At 38.9% G+C, this 18,242-nt stretch overlaps 1 protein-coding gene across 34 annotated transcripts in view; it reads right to left on the bottom strand.

The window, feature by feature from the left end:
* The window catches only part of ATP2B2 (ATPase plasma membrane Ca2+ transporting 2), a 429,829-nt gene that overhangs the window by 50,422 nt on the left and 361,165 nt on the right, over positions 1–18,242 (bottom strand). For all 34 annotated transcript variants that reach the window (XM_074602513.1, XM_074602506.1, XM_074602514.1 and 31 more), the window contains 2 exons: positions 2,957–3,198; positions 2,152–2,386 (listed from right to left, as the gene is read on the bottom strand). In XM_074602513.1, coding sequence (XP_074458614.1) covers positions 2,152–2,386; positions 2,957–3,198 — 477 coding nt within the window. The remainder of the gene's footprint in view (positions 1–2,151; positions 2,387–2,956; positions 3,199–18,242) is intronic.

The raw sequence follows: 18,242 nt of genomic DNA, 5'->3' as shown, positions 1-18,242 counted from the left end.
CATGTCTTGCAACGAAGTAAGAAGTGTTACTGCATACTCTGGTGTTAAACTACAAGAAATTCAATACATTATTCAAATAATTATCTAGAAATAAAATGTTTTCCTGCCTTCATCTTCTTTCATCCTTCACACAGAAGTCAGGCTTCACCTCTTTATTTTTAGCAACACCATTCATTTTTACCTCAAGCTCTTAAGAAAATATTCCCTACGAGATGAGAGCGGTTCTCTTACAAAACACACTCATAATAACGACATGAAAGGATAGTTTGCAGCTATTTTCAATAATAACTGCAAATCCCACTGCTGCCCGTTCCCTCCGTCTGTCATAGCACACGTAACCTGGCTTACGGCTATTTTCTAACAACACGGATCATGAGTCAATGTCGTGCAGGAGGGGAAGAGGAGGAATTCACCCTTCTAGTGGTCACTGACGGTTACAAACTTCATGAGGTTATATATACGTGCGCTACAGCATCAAGGCATCACTGCAGACAGAACGTTTTAAGAATGTTTTTAAATATTTTTAAAGACTTGCAATGTCAGGTGTAGGGACAGATGGATTAGCAGCAAGAGACCATCTGATGACAGATAAAGGGAATGCTGTTTATCTGATGATTACAGAGCTAAGGAGTTTATCACACAGTTTCCACCTAAGCAAGATTTACTTTATATTATAACCTTCTTGATGCTGAAAAAAACCCTACAAAAGTCCATTACCACACAAAGCATGGTCACACAGTTGGTACCGGCACCCGATATAATTAGATCGTGCTAGTTTCCAAAGTTACAGCAGTCAGAAGTATGTAAAAGCCTACTTTATAAAGGACTCGGAGAAAAACAAATCAGATTAATTTATACTTTGGATGTTTTAGTAAAAAAAATAATTTCCTAACTTGTCTAGCATTGCCACCAAGTCTCAGTGGATCAAACACAGAGATTTAGACGTGATTAAAGAAACATCCAGCAATAACGTAAAATGAGACAGAAAAATAAAAGAGACAGGGATTGGTACCAAACTACTTTTTGCAGCATCAGAACCCACTCGTTTTGTATAAGAGAAATTTGAGTTATCTTCCAACGGCCTTCCTCAAAAGCAGATCACGGTCATCAATCCCCTACTGGAACAGGGGCAGAATGGAAGAGAGGGTTTCCTGGAGCAGAAGAGGAGCGCAGTGACGGCTCCCCCCACCCGCGGGAGGCGCGGGGGTGGGATCCCTACCCTGCAGCCACGGCCACGCGCTCGCCACTGAGTCAGAGAGAAAAGCACTGGAGGAAGAGAGCGGAAATGCGAAAACGCCTGCATTTTATCCTCAGCACTTTCAACTTCGGGACTTACCTCCCGTCACTGTTTCTAAACTGTGAAATGGAATTAATTCTCCGTTGTCAAGATTAATTATGAAGCACCTTGTAAATAGGTCAGAAACAATGGTTCTGCTTCTTAATCTGCCCTTTGTATTGCTGTAGTAACATAACGTACAAGTTTAGTGTAGCAGGCACGTGCTTCCAGTCTGCACACCCTACACTGTTTTTCTCCATTTAGTCGAGTTGAAACTTTAGTCGTATTTTTACAAGGCATTTACATATAGTATCCATGAAATCTGCAGCCGTTCCATGGCAAAGCTTTTCCTTGGCCAAATACAACATGAAAAACATTTTTCCTGAGTAGGCACCAGTTACAATGTTCAGACACTTGGTGAAGTGGCAACTGCGCGCAATTTCTGTGGAAAGTGAGCACGCTGCAGTTACCATCACGGCAATTACAATTCCTGCACGTCTTCTCTCTACTCTCAGAGTTGCATATCACCGCGTTACTTAAAGGAATATGCTTTAATATCTGGGAGCGTAATAAAACCTCTGCTGATCAGTCCTCCTGCATACTGCTCCTTGGGAGAAGGTTAAGTCCTCTCAGTCCCGTAGTTCAAAAAGCCCTATTTTGCTTTATTTAAATACGGTTGATTAATAGCTGATTTTTTTATCAAGTTAATGATTTGACTTTTTATCAAGTGAAGTCTATTTCCAAAGCTCACTTCTATCTTCTTTGACATAATTAATTAAAAAAAAAAAAAAAAAAAGATAAAAACTGCAAGAACTGTAGTTCATTTTATGTTCAGTTCTCTGAGAAATGCTTTATAATGTCAGGATTTGCTTTACCTCTGGCCTTACTGGGTCTTCAATGCCAACAACACAGATGCAAGTCAGGTCAGACAATATGTCGTTTTCGTTGTCCCAGTCAGGCTCCGGGCTGCTGCTGAAGTCTCGGAATGCAACACAGATCGTTCTCAGCCCATCGCAGGCCATAGGTTCAATCACTTTCTTCACCATTTCGTCTCGGTCACGTGGTCTGAAGATGCGAGGTTCACCAGCTGCATTAAGGATCCTGGAACATCTTTTTTATTTATAAAAAAAAAAAAATAAAAAAAATTGATGGCATATTTGCACGACTGCTGAAAAGTGTTTCCTTGTGTCAGCTTGTTTCATTCAACACTTTCTTTTTTTGATGGCAAGTTTTAAATTTTTGGTGTAAACTTCTAGATTAAACAAGAAGATTCACTACTGAAATATCAGAGACAATTTGTTTGTAACTTATTACAGCGACAGCAAGAGCCCTTCATCCATTATTTCCTCAATACCCATGTAATTAATGAGCTGACAAATTACAATGAAACTGAAAAATTCTTATTTTCCAAATGGGTTGAACGTAACGAATCCATTTGTAAACTCCCGAATGTAGACCCAATTCTTTGGCTAGCCAACGATAAGAAAAACAAGCCAGTTTTGCAAGAGTGGGCACTTGAAAAAAAATGAGAAAAGAACAGTAACAGCTTATTCTATTAAAGTGTATCGTATTTCTACCGTAAGTAGCACATTCCAAATACCGAAATTCCCATGTATGTCTTCTTAGTGTTAGGATGTTTTGCATTTTGGAAAAACACAGGAACTAACCCATTGAACTTACTTCTTCAGAACAATTTCAGAAGCTCCTTTGCTGTACATTCGGAAGCTACCGTCTGGCATTTTAATGACAGTACTCATTGACTTTCTGACAGAGTTGAACGTGTAAACTTTATAGAGTTTCTCCTCAGGGATGAGGTTCCGAACAGGCTCATAATCCTGCTTCAAATCCAGGACAAATCCCAAGAGGCCACACTCCGTCTTATTGCCCACCTGGCGAGGCAGGCCACCCTCCTTCTCTGGTGGCTGGAGAGAAGAAAATACGAGATATTAATTGCTCTAATGATAAGCAGTATACAGTGCCTTCTGAACAATTAACAACAAAGTTACAGCGTACAGTTCAAGATCTGAAACTCTCAGTGTACAATCGTGTGACTTCCGATTTTTAAAAGCCAGCAAAAAACCCCTAGAGCTTTAACAGACTCACAAAGAGGAAAATTTCTCCAGACAAACAGCTCCATTTGCTCTCTTGCATTTCTTTTCTTTGGAATTAGCTATTGGCAGTTGAATAGCTTGTGACGGTTAGGCAATACATCATTAAAAATGAAATAGCGTTCTTTAGGTTTAAAAGTAATTAATTCTCATTTGTCACAAAGCAAGTATTTCCTTTTCTGGCTTGCTTAGCATTATATTGTTTTGCTGACTTTCATGCTTGTAACCGTGACTTAAAGAAAGATCTTTCCTTTTTTTTTTCCTGCCAGGCATTTTTTATGTAAAAATAGATCTGCACCTAATCATAACAGTAAATCTCACCAAACGAACAAACAAACAAACAAACAAACATTTCATTTACAAACTTTCTCGGAGATGCAATACAACCCCACAAAAAGTTCCTGCGTTGTCAAGACCCCACGCTGACTTAAAGCGACCCACATATGAGCTACGGACTCTTGATAACTTACATTTTCTTGTACTCTGTTGAATTAGCAAAGTATTGCTTAAAGTATAGTTTAGCCCTAGCTTATGGGAACCAAAAGAAGGGCGAGTCCTTTCACAACTTTATTTTGCACTGAAAACAGGTTTTGATTTGACTCAAGACACAACTGTACGGCATCATTTTCAATGTGACCTCCAATTTTTGCCTCACATTTTGCAGAATTAGGACTGCAGGACTATATTCAGAATCCATGTCTAATTTCACTATAGACTTTAAAATCCAGTCTACTTCAGAAACGGGATTCCTAAGGAAATGGAATTCCCTACATTGCCCCTCAGTGGGACGAGGGGTAACGTAGGGAGTGATTAAAATTGCAAATCAGTAATCCTACTTAGATTTGAATTCTTGCAACAGCCACAAAAAGGGAAAAGGGGACCTTTAAGAAAGCATTAGCAAGTAAGTTAAGTATTCCAGATAACCTCCAATTGCAGCTAGTTTAAAAAATGAAAGTCAGATAGATACTAATAGACTGGTCTAGAACCGAAGTAAGCAAATAAACACAGATTCTCCACGAGAATCCTCTTTCTATCACCAGGAAAATATACACCTGGTGACAGACAGATTAATGTCTTTTCTTTTTCAGAGAGATGCATCTATGGGGAGCAATACTTAATAATCTAAAAATCTCCGTCTTGAACAGATTATCCTTCCAAAAAGAACTGTAACATCTTTCTTCTATACGAACCATCATTTTTACTGATTTATATGGGTCATATTTGTACTTCTGTGACATTTTAGCATTACTCCAGGGTCAATGTAAAACACTGACACTCAGCAAAAATGCTAATAAGATGTTTTAATTTTATTATACGGTATAAAAATTTGCCCTGCTATAATCCCATTATACTGTGATGTAACTTCCCTCTGGATTCTCAAATTCACTTAAGAATCCCTAATTTAAAACCCAAGAGCTTGTAGTTATGTGTATCTGGAAGGATTGTTACATTCAGCGGATATGAAAATCTGTTAGGAGTCAAAAGATACCCTTTAAAACACACTTTTGTTTAAACAAATTAGGTTCATTTTCATGACATTGCTGGCACACAGTTCCTGAGACATGCCAAGAACTTCAGGTTTCTCAAAGCACCAGAGTAATTGACTTCACTGCCTGGGTCGTGATGCTCGGAAAGGCTGATTTCTCTGTGCACATCAAATCAAACTCCTTCCATTTTAGATCTAAATCCGCAGCTATGCTTTGGTTCTCTCTGCCACTGAAGTCCGTGAATCTCAACACTGACTTAAGTGGGAATGTGAGCAAGCCGCTAGGGAACGCACACCGGAAGCCAATGGAAGACATCAATTTCTTTCCATCAGAGACATAGAATCCAAGACAATAGTCAATTTATGCATATGTTTTCACCATGACCTGGTGTGAATGGATATTGAGAAAATAAAAATCTACCCTCATTTCACCAGACAGAAACCCAAATGTTAGCGGCCTCCTAAAATTATTTTTATTTCCACAAAAAGTAGATCACACTCTCCTCTTCTTACAGTGGCCTAAAAATAGATTTCTTTTAGCGAATATCTTTTGAATGCAAAGACGTAAGCAAGGGGAAAAAATACCAGCGAGAAGAAAATGAACAGACATTTCAGAAAGGTTTCAAAATCTCACAAGTGGCCACCTCTCTCCAGAGCAGCTGCTGCCTCCATACTCTTTGTACGTTGCATTATAACAAAGCATATGGTGGTGAGAGCTGGCAAGGAGCGCTTCCTTTCCTGCACTGTTTCAGCTCAAAACCTATATGCCAAAACCAGTCTCCTCGCAGATTGTTCTTGACAATCCTTTGCAGAAGCTGCTGGCTTTTCAAACTTCCTGCTGTGCTGTGTCTAAATTTATTTACTGCTGACATCTGCAGTTTATGTCACCTGGAAAACAATTAAAAGGACAATCCAGAGGGGTTACTTTTGAATAATTAACTAGGAACAACTTCACTGACTCCTCGGAGAATGAAAGCTCTTTGACAACATATGAGAGAAAGCCTTTGAACTGTGATTTGCAAACCGGAACTTAGTCCTTTGGAATGCTCCGTTTCCCAACGAAAGAGCTTTTGCTACTCACAAGATGGCTACAGACTGTACAATCTGCTACTAGAGAGAGACTCATCCAATATCTTCCTCCAACAACTACTTTCCACCAATCCCTGTAAAAAGTTTTCAAATGTTTCTTCCCAGCCTTTGTATTATTTATGTAATAATATTTCAATTGTAAGCAAATACTTGCACGCAAACCAAACTGCAGACAGATGTTAAAAAAAAAAAAAGTTGCTACAACTATCAAATCAAAATAGGTTTCTAGGTCAAAGTACAGCTGTATTATTAAGGCTTAAAAATACCGACCCAAAAGCTTGTATTGACCTAATACTGACTTTGGATTACAAAAGGAATTTTCAGAACTATTTCACTGGAAAATAATTGTCTAATAAAATGGGTTAAGAAGGAAGACAGACAAAACTGTGGGCATAACTTAATGACGTGCTCCAACTTTTCAAATTCGATTCGGAAATTATAATGCTTCCATTTTTACCATAACACTTACGAAGGCTCATTTTCCTCATTGCCCCTTTTGATGTGAGAAGAGAGGACATGGCAAGAAGATTCAAGCAGTCTTTCCAAATTAAAATTTTAGAATGGCATATATTACCTGAAGTCTTCATTTGTTTTATGTTATTCTCCCCTGTTCTACAGATTGATCTACTCCTTCTGAATAATGATGACTGTAAATACACCCATTTTCTTAAGATAAAAAAATGCACTTTGCTAGAATATTATATGTGTATCGAACGCTCCATTTCAACTCAATTCACAATAGGCAGAGAGAGGAAAATACACTGCTTAAATTAAATTGTGAAATTTTTTCCCTTTATTTACTCAAAAAAGAGAAAACAGAACAGGATGTGCAGGAATTTTCTCTGTATATTTAAACAGTATAAAAATGTTTAAATTATAATAAATATAAAATTTAAACTAACTGAGAAGGATGAACGCTGTTCCAGCCATGTAATATTTTTATTTTTTAATTCCCAATCCATAAAAAGGAGAACTACTAAAAAACTATAGTACTATCAAATTGAGAGACACTCCCTTGTTACACGATTTGAGTCAAGGGTTTAATGGCAGACATCTAAAGCAAGACTAAAACATACTAAATTTATAATCAAATGGATCAGCTTTTTGTAGATACAAGTTAATTCAACTATTTCAAGCTAAACCAAGACAGATTTAGAAATTACTGTTTATCTTAGAGAAAAACTTAAAAATGAAAGGGGTGAGTTCTTTTTAGCCAAGGATTAAGAATCTAGAACTATGTTTGACTAATTAAAGTTTTCAATTACAAAATGGGTAACGGTTTCAAAAGACGTGTTGACCGGGCGTAAGAAAGCAGCAATCCTAGACACGAGCTGTTCCGGCTTCCATTTACGATTCCCCCGGGTGCTGGTACCTCCAGAAGCTCAACAGCACCACTGCTTTTTCTGCCATTCCCCCACTCCCCCAGACCCTTCACCACAGCTATGGTCTGGACTCCGGTTGCCAAACACCGGCAACAAATTTGCTTTATCTTCCGTTTTGTTCTTCACGCCGTTATCGTGAGAGTATGTATTGTTTCCTAGCTGTCCCCCCCCTCCACACAACTACGCAGGAACGCACAGCCCTGCAGAAGAGCGCAACAGAAACGCCATCAGCCTGGAAACAGGCTGCAATTTTGACACGCAAAGGTTCTCTTTCAGAAATTTTTTTTCCACTTTCAGTTATTGTTTAGAAAGCTTACTTAACAATCCTGTCTGACTTTTCTCTTCCCAAAGTGTACTGTGGAACTTTCCCTTGGTTTTACTGAACTTCTGCCCACGTTATACTTTCAGCGCTATCCCAGTGCACAGCATACTGCTGGCTTTCTGGGCAGAACACAACTGGCGTATTAATTACACGCACGACGAGGATAATGCTAATTAACCAAACTCCAAACATTCTATTAGAATTCTTGAAAAATCTTTTTGTCGATTAAAACAAAGAAAAACAAAACGTCAACCTAAAGATAAATTTCACTACAGACACTTGGCATCAGCCCTATACTGTTAAAATGTTATGAATTTAATTTCCTAAGGTCTTTAGTTAGGAATAAAAGTTCTATCTTTACATCTTGTCTTTATATCTTGTGCAGATTCTGATCTTTGCTGCCCCTGAGGACACATCTAGAGTAGTATTATTGACTTGACTGATGAGGAAGAGCACAATTTGCCCTCAGACTGTATAGAATTTTTAGTAGATTTTCATGTTAATGATGAATAATGTTACCTCTGTTTAATACAGAACATAGAAAGCAACACACTTTCTGAAAATACATATGCTATTTTACAACCCAGAATCATCAATGCAAGGCACAGTGCTGTTGAATTTCAGTTAAATTGAAGTCAAAAGACAGTCTGACCTGGGGTCAGCATAAGGGATTGAAAAAAACCCAACCAGTTAACAACTTGGAGCTGGTTGTGTAATCATTCTGGCATCCGAAGAAACAGGCTGCGTTAACCTTTTGTACCATTCTGATCTCTCTCACTGCATTTAAAGGCCAACTTTTAAATAAGTTTAAAGATTTGATTTATTTTTTTTTTAGTTCTTATGCACACTGCTGAGTAGACTAACATAGGTGTTCCCATTCACTTATGCCTGTTCATCAGAAAGTAAAGTTTATCTTCTTTTTACCTTCAGAGGATTAAAACTTTTTATACGCTAAACTGACACATATCTCTTCCTTTATTTCACTTCAAGCTCAAGCAAAGCGTTTCAATTCCAAAGAACCAGAGGTCCCTTAGGGGTGGTGAGCTTCTGAAGTCCCAACTTTAATCAGCTTGTTCCATAATGCATCATCTTTTGGGTCCCATGATGACACATTCATAATTTCAAAGCCTATGGTATATTTGGCTTTAAACCAGACAACAACGAATGTTTGTGAACCCTTCAATAGATGCTGTTCATGCTCCGGTAACAAAGACTGTCTATATTTTCTAAATATAAGAGATTTGTGTTTCACAGGCTATGTAATGGTGTTACACGGTGCTGTAGAGAAGCCAGAAAAACATTGTAGGGTGGCATGCAATCTGTTTTGAGGAATGCTAATACAGCTCATCTGAAATAATAAAGTTATAGGCTTAAACAAGGAATTTGATTGTGGAGAGTTTCTGACAGAGCAGACTCAGAGGAAAAAAAAGACAACATTCACTTCTAATGGTGGCGTATATTTCGGGCTCGAGGATTATCAAGAGCATGTTTTGTAGGAAAAAGAATCAGACAGGAAGAATCAAACCGAAAGTAACGGGAGAAGGGGAAGTGTTTTCAGTAAATTCCCCCTTTATTACCAAGTCGCTCACATTTTCTTTTAATACTTCCTACATGATGTACACACTTAACATCTCCAGCACAGACAGGAGGACATGGAATGTCTGAATCCAAAATCAGTGGAAGGAACAGGATTAAGAGGAAAAAATGCGTTTACACAGACGTGTACTGGTAATCAAGCACGTCAGCAGTACTCCCTACCATAAAATAGTTCTAAAAGAAAGGAGTATGTAGAGAGGGAAATAATAAATGGATCTCATAAATAAATAAATACCTGAAATGTCATGATTGCTGCCCTGAATTGACGCGTGTCCCATGTTTCTATTCTGAAAAGACTGTAAAAGGGGTTACACCAGGTAAATCCTTTTGGTTCCCATCATCTGCCAAACCCCAATACCCACAGCTGCTCCATTTCCTGGGAAAACGTGCACCAAGTCAGTCACGGCAAGTTCTCCCTGTCTACGCTCTAGGGACCAGCAGCCACCACCAGAAGCCTATCAAAATCAAGGCAACTTACTCCAGCTCCTGACTGAGAGGCACTGATTTGTTAGCCAGCCTGATACATCCCAGATCTAGACAACCTAAGAGGAAAGCACTGGAAACATGTTTCAGCACTCACAAGAGATACAAAATCTGAAGACTACAATGAGAAATGTAAACATTGTGTAATGGTAAACTTATACATTTGTAAGTTATTACCTAATACTAGTGGCTAGTGCGGCTGCCTTCTCACCGAACCAGCTACTGTACAGCCCCTTAATTACTGCATTTAGACCTCCAAGCAACAGTAAAACTGTAGCCTCAAAAGTCCATTTATATCGCATGTCAAGCCTAAGTCGGGACCCCAGCCTGCCGGCAGTTCAAATTATTAAAGCCTTAAGATAACCTCCGTATGCCTCATGGATCGAGGCTGGCCAGGACGCCCTGCTGAGCTCAGTTACAGCGTCTCAGCAAGAAACGAGCAGCGATGGAGAAGCAGCAGAAGAGATTCCCCACCACTGCTCAGACCCGCGTCACCCGGCAGCTGGCATGAAGCAGGTCCTCAGACGAGCGACAGCAGTGTCTCTGGCCCTGCGCCCCAGCACAGGCCCCTGTCTTGTTATTCAAAAGCCATTTAACCATCAGATCTGCTCAAATTTCCCAGGAAGTTGATAAAAGGAATTTTTGACTCATTACCGTATCGGGTGTAAGAAACAACGTATTTGCACAGCAGCCAGAACAACGCAGTTATTAGGTACAACCGGCATAAACAGATCTACCACAACAGTTGGAGGATATTCAAATCCAGGCTTCCTGCATGAGATTAGCTCTGATGCAGGCTAATTATTTAATTTTTAGGAGGATAATTATTTAATATTTTTTTCCTATTATCTAAGACAGACCTGAAACTGGTGCAACAGTCTATTTAACTAATGCAATGCTGCGGTACCATGTAATTCTCCTTGCTTGCGCCTGAGACGGATACAAGCTTGTTCAGATATAACGTTATATAAAAACAGCGGTTTTCAACATCTCTTGTTGCCTCAAATAACAGCAAGGCAATAAGCATATAAAAAGGGCCAGCTGTAATTGTGTAATGTATCAGAGTGACATTTCCCATCAGCATGGCAAAGCGAAGAGAGCGGCAGTGATGCGGCTCCGCGAAAACGGACTCGCGCTTGTTTCAGCTCACATAACAGGAACAAGGGAAAAACGATACTCTCCATAAACTCCCCCGAGAGTGATTATGAAAGAAGATGAAATCATGCATGAAGAACAGACGGAAAGGCTGGTGTGACAGTCTCTACTCCCTCTCTCATCGACTGCTACCTATTTTTACATTCAAAGAGAGCTCGTACTTTGCCCTTAATTTTAATAGCCAATAATTAAATTACCCTTTTGGTTTGAAAGGCAAATTTATCTTTGATTCATTTGAATAATAAAAGGATGAGGCCACAAAATACTACCGCAAACATGAAAATTGTTTCTTCTTCTCACTGGCTAAAGGTAGAAGATGCGTGTGTCTGTCCTGTATACACCTTGCACAGAAGTACAGAGCAGTGGAGACGGGCAGGCACCAGCCTCCCTCTTTTGGGAGACCATCTAAGCCCAGTGCCCGGCGAAGCGGGTCCAACTACAGCAGGTCGCTCCAGTCCAGCCGGGTTTTGAACGCCTCCAGGGAGGGAGACCCCACAACCTCTCCTGGCAACCACCCTCACAGTAAAACGTGTTTTCTCACGTTTAAATGGAAATTCCTGTGCTTCAATTTGCTCTCATTGCCTTGTTGCCTTTCACTGGGCACCACCGAGAAGAGTATGACTCCATCGTCTTTACTCCCTCCCATCAGGTACTCAGACACACTGATAAGGTCCCCCATGAGCTTTCTCTTCTTTGGGCTGACCAGTCCCTGTTTTCTCAACCTCCACCTTGCTTGTCAGGCACTCAGCCCCATCATCCACATCATTAACGAGGTGATCGAGTACTGGCCCCCTGATCACTTGGACACGCCATTAGTGACGGGCTTCCAGCTGGACTTTGCTGTCACCACACCCAGCAGCTCCGCCAGGTTTCCATCGACCTCACTTTTCTAGCCCGTCCTTCATCAGTTTTTCAGTTCGCTCTCAAGAGCAGAGGATGCAAGTTGAAAAGACAGACAAAACATTTACCTTGTCAGTGCGTAAATTTTCAGACCTGCAAAATGTTGACCCGTATGAGCAATGTGCGCTATTCATAAGAGACTATTACTCCTAGATACAAAGAACTTGTTAGAACTAATTAGAACAAAACCAGTTATTTCCTTCAGCTTCACAACAAGAGAAAAAGGGGGACAGCTATCGTAGAAGCCATATTTTAGGTAGTTAAGAAAGATAAATTTAGATAATAAATAGATAAAAATAGATAAAAAATAGATAAATTTAGATAATAAATAAGAAAGATAAGAAAGATAAATTTAACTACTTTCATCTACGTAATTGATTTAATTGGGCCCAGAGCAAGGATTTTGGATCTCAAATTATGAAAACATTAACTGATAACTTTTTAAAATTAATAGTAGCTTTTCATAAAGTCCTGCACGTGTAACTGAACAATACTTATTCTAAGGAACCAAACACTGACATGTATCTCATATTTATACGTTACAGCTTATTAGTGACTTCATAATCAAAAGACATGCCACATGAGTTACTCCTTTACAGTTCTCTAATTCAAGCTTTTTCTTTTTGTAATAAATACTCTACATTTAAAGATTAAAATTATTAAAATAGAAGGTTGGATGACTTTTAATATAAAAAATCATTTAAAAAAAACTCAATTCAAAATGACAACAATTCATGGCTGAATTTAAACAGAAGTACATTAATACACCACATTACAGCGCAAAGAATGAACTCTGCCTTGTTATGACACTACTGATTAATCATAGATACGATCAGGGCACTCCAGCCTTGGTGTTTCCAGATTAGATTAAACTGAATTTTACAGAAGCAGATTTTTCTCCACACGTTTCCCAGAAGAGTCTTGGCATATTTATTATAATATAAGATGTTATTCCTCTGTATGTAGAGACTTCCCTATTGTTGTTGATCAAAACCATTCATATGTTCCATTATAACTTATCATTTAATGAAAACCTGGCTCTCAAATTTTGAAATTAATGTATTCCATTTCCAAATTTGGACACTAAAAATCTCCAGTTACATTCCCAGGGAATTCACTGGCAATTGTTAGATTTATACTAGTGCCATCCCGGCTTTGTTTAAGAGCAACAAGAACTGTTGACAAGTAACCTATATAATCAAAATAATTAGACATAGTAATTGTTATTAACTTACTTTAATTAACAACCAATTTACTTTAAATATAGTCTAAGTACAAGGTTTCAGTTAAAGCTAGCTGTAAAGACAGCAGGAAGCACGTGTTTCTCCCCTATTAACAATATCATTAGAACACAGACCAGAGTGGCAATGCGACATTTCTAAACCAAATTGATTAAAATTAAGAACAGATTAATGATTTTATAACTTTCTGATAATTTGTCCCATATATTTGCAGTATTTCGCTGTATTTTCATGAATGACAAACAAGCTGAACATTCTTCTTGAAGTGCAAAAGAGAAATTGCACTTAATTGCAGAATTGTAATTGGTACCTCCGTAATGACAACCCAAACATCTGCTACCTTGTTTTGGATCTATTAAACTGAGGGTTTACTGCATGCTGTTGTTAGACTGGCTTAATGAGTGCTGCAGATGCAGAAAACTGAGACAGGAGACAAACTGAACAACGCTGAGCTCATCAGGTAGTGAAAATTTAATTTCAAGGCAACGCCTGCAGTTTAAAAAGTGTATTTCCAAATCAGAACCAATACTAGGGATTTACATGGTTTTGCCAACATTAAAAGCATTAATACATCTATTTTAGGGCCGAAACCTCATCTTTTAGATTTGAGGAAACAGAGAGACGTTTTCTTTAGTTCCAGCACTGACCTAACCAGCAACTGCACGTTTGGAAAACGTCCTTTGAGTCACTGTAGTACACACTCTAGTCACCTACCAGCACTTTCCCCCCAGCGTCTCAAGACTTTCCCTCACCAAGGCTGCCTCTGACAACCTTATTCAATGTTCCTGAGCACGTTAGCATCAAAATTACAGTTACATAATCTTCCTCACTTTTAATTAACTAGTTATCTCTAATCAAAGTCACGTTTTTTTAAGAACGCCTCCACCAGCAGTCTGGAGTGCTTCTTGTGCATGCTTTCTACTAGCCAACCCATGGGAATTTCAGCCACAAAGTTGTGGAACCACACCATCTATTCCACCGTATCTAAACAGACCGACTCTCACGTTAATTCGCATAACCTTCTCTGTGCGTTTTATTAATTGGAACTGGAAATGTTGTAGTGCACTGTAGACATTAAATCATCATTTTAGGCTACTGAATTGGGAAAAAAACCCCAAGCCCAAACAGCCCCACTATCTGAAAAATGTGTGCTGTGATAATGACCACAGTGTACAAGAGTTTAATCACCACATTAAATAACAGCAAATGCACGGCCTTTGCATATGCGCACCAAAAGCCTGGATTTCAACAAAAGAAATAGTATTTACAGGTAGCTGATCTGTGCATACAGTCTGCATTTGCACAAAACTTACCAATACTTCAGATTTCCTACTTTTCCACTAAATGTATCTCAGATAGGAAAACTCAGTTTCTAGAAAGACAGAAAATCTTTCCAGATAAAGCAAAAATCAATCTCAATACTCACTGCCTTTCTGGTTGCAGCACAATTACAAATAATTTGTATAGTTTAAGGCGCTAAATTTAGTAAGTGCAAAGCAAATCTAACCACATGAAACGTAAAAGGAAGTTTTTTCATTGACTTAAGCTACTGATTATAGCCCATCATAATTATAGATCTTCTCTGTTAATAGTCCTCATTTCCAGAGTAAGGCCAACGGTTCTTCAAGCGTCTATTTCTAAATGATTCTAAAAGCACTAACAGCAGCTATTTCTCCTACCATACAAAACGTACTCCTCTGTAAATCTATATTAGCGCCTATCAGCTGAAATTATTTTTAAGTTGGTTTTGGTTTTTTTGGGGGAGGCAAATACATGAGCTCAAGTGTATATAATATATTAGAGCAATACTTATCTAATATTTTCTCTGAGGGATGTTTTCTCACGATTGGCGGGGTAATGTTTGAGATGTGTTATAAATTCAGTGCTTCGGCCAGTCCCTCTCCTTGTCAGGATGCTAAGAACGACGCTTTTGCTGGGCAGAATACCAGACTGCAGACAATTTTTATCTCATTATTCATTCAGAAGGAAAGGGGACAGGAATGATGGAGAGGGTGAACATCTTGTCCTTTTTATCGTAAAATTCTCCCAGGAAAACTCCTCTCTCACCTCTTACAACATACAGTCCTAGCAGAGCAGCACTGAGCACTGCCAACCCTTCTCCTTTGGAGTGAAGCATAAGGGAACTTAATTCCCTGCCCACTTGCGTAAGTAGAAAGCACAGGAAAATAACAACGGCTTAAGAAATACGCAGTGGAACTTTTAACTTGCTCAGTACTTTCATTCAGTATTATGAACGATGAGGTGCCTCTGCTGCCCAGCACACTCACTCATCATTTCGGATGGATGAGATGTGCCAGTGCCTCCATAACGACCCGCCCGTAACCAGCCACACTCTTTTGCTCTGTGTTTGCACCTACACACCTAAGACAGGTTTGTAATAGTGCTTATTCAAATTGTCCAAAATTTTTAAAACTTCCTTCTAGAAGCTTAATTTTTCTACGCAAGGTGTCTGCCAAAACAGGTCTGTCATTTCTTCAATGATGCTAAGGAACAGTGTAGTTTTGACTGCATTAAAATACTCTAGCAACCTTTCCTTTGAAAACTTTCCGTTTCCTCTGCTAGACTCCAGCTGGAAAAAGGATTTTATGTAACGGATGCTTTCTGCCTTCTGTCCATCAAAGTCATGTGCCCCCGAGAAATCAGATCCGTCAAAGTCATATGCCTTTGAGAAGTCGGTGCCCCTTGCGGTTTGCTCAGAATCTGTGGTTACAGTTCTTCAGAACCCATCCATTCGAGAGATTTTTCCAGCTTATCTGGCACCACTTCTCAAAGCAGAAAGGCCATCGCTTTTGGATATCTTCCCACCCTCACTTGTAAATAACACAGAAATATGATTGACTGGGGCGCAGAGGAGCCAAGAGCTTCACACACAGGAAGAGAAAACTGGAGGCTTGAAAGAAAAAATCAGTAGCGGGGGCTACCTGCAGAAGAAAGCAGGAGCTAGAATTTGAAGCACTGTTTTTACTTGCTGTATATTTAACACCACCTTGCTAGGACCAGCTGTGACGTAAAAGAAAAGAAAAAAATTGTAGCTTACATTAAAAGAAATATAATAAATCTTATTATGTGCGATTTCATTCACGAAGGATAGCAATGCCAAGGCAATTGAAAGTCTTTTTCAAGTCTGTAAAGTAAGTCCTGCACATTCTTTGCTCTGGAATTAGCAAGACGTTTGCTGTCAAACACTTCCTTGCTGATCTGTGCTCTTCCAGGCATTCTACCAGTTTAGGGAGGTTGGGGTGGGTTTTTCTTTTTTTTTCCCCTCAGAGGAATAAAACACATTGGAGTTCTCAGAGTAAAAAGAAAACTTACTTAAAGCTACATAATATATATTATGTACTTATGTAACATATATCTGAAAGAAAATTAATGTCATATTTCATTATGAGGTGATTCACCCATGGCACTGTTTTCTAATAAGCCTCTTGTGTATCTTTGTTTGATTATAAAACCACTACCATTTTCTATAAAGTCAGTACTAAATTATCGTATTTGAAATTATTATCTTCTTGTTCCTGATGATAGAGAACAGGAAGAAAACCTACGTTAAAACAGATGTGCCTGAAGTAAGTGGTTTGCACCCACTCACATAAAAACAAAAGCTCCCATCAGGAAAACGTGCTCCCTGATCACATCCCCTACAAAGCGTTAAGGCGAAACTCTACCTAACACGTCAATCAGCTCCAAAGCGCGACGGCTTTCACTCGGGAGGGTATCACAGGCACGAAAAGAACTACACATTAAAATCATTCATTGTGCCGACATACTTTATATTAAAAAAAAATAATTAGGTCCTAAAAATGATCAGACAACAATAAGCAATATTTATATATCTAGATGAAAACACTTTGGAATACCTTACAGGAAACGTGACTTCCAAAGCCTGCATTCACCAACGTGTATTTGGAAACTGCTGGCAGCGATTCCTGTAAGTGAATCATCTTACGCCAGTGCAAGAGGAGTGGAAAATATGAACACGAAAGTAAGATAAATAACGTACAAGAAAATCCTATGCAAGGTAATAAGAAAAACAGTTGTTGCATCATAGCAAGATAAAAATCTAATTTACTCATTTTCATACAAGCAAGCAGGAAAAATAAAAACTAATGTGGTAAATGATATTATGGTAACAAAAACCTTCCAAACGACTGTCAGTCCTGTTTATAATCTTGCAGTAATTATTTATTCCAATGGGAATAATAAATAATAAATGGAATCTGCAGTTACCAAACTGTGAAAGCAAAGAAGGCCAGTATGGAGAAGGTTATAATTAACATGTTTTCTGCCACATGGAGAAAGGAAATAAAGAAATATCATTTAACTCTATCATAAACTTTTAGCTAGTATGGGAATAATCTGTCATGCTACATTCTACATGGCAGGATTATTTCATTTATGCATCTTCTCCTCCTATGTTCATTTGTTGCTGAGGCAGGACCGTCACCCCGTTCTTTGGCAGAAAAGGATGCTTGGAACTATGGAAAAGAGATGTTGGGAGCTGCACTCCTCCTAGGGCCAAGTTCATTTACTATTACTGTACAATGAGAACTTCAGTGAAAGAAGGAGCTCCATCTGAGCGCATTTCTCTCACCTTCTCTACCGTGTTGTGGGGAATCCTGCCTTGCCTCCGACAGCCTGGCCACTAACGACAACCGGCAGCGCCCCAGCGAGTACTGCGCTGTCAGCAGCAGATTTACTGCGGGGCCCCGCTCTCATCTTCCTAATCCCGCTTTGCTTAGGTAAATCCATCCCACAGACAACTGCCAAGAAGCTTTATGGGCAGCTGATCCCATTCCACTCCTCACAGACAACTCTGAAAAAGGAGACTTTATTAAAAAAAAAAAAAAAAAAAAAAAAAAAAGCTTTTTGCTATCAAGACAAAGCCCCTGTACCCCGACGGCAGAAAGGGCACGAGCGGGATAATAACATGTCCTATGCTTTACACATGCAAGTAGGCTTTTCTAAACACAGTTATTTCAATTATTAACTCAGTAGCTAATTTAGTAAGAAAAGCTATATTTGTAGCTCTTATTACATAAAATTTCAACGGGAAGTGATGTGTGAAGATCAAAACTCTCTGCTAATTACCATTCCTAGAAGCAGAGACAATTAACTACATGATCTATTATCTCTAATAATTATTATTTACACAGTAAATACTATGCACGCTATAGGTTGTTTTA

Source organism: Larus michahellis, chromosome 10 (assembly GCF_964199755.1).
Source record: "Larus michahellis chromosome 10, bLarMic1.1, whole genome shotgun sequence".
Lineage (NCBI taxonomy): Eukaryota > Metazoa > Chordata > Aves > Charadriiformes > Laridae > Larus > Larus michahellis.
This window is presented reverse-complemented; position numbering and strand designations above follow the sequence as displayed.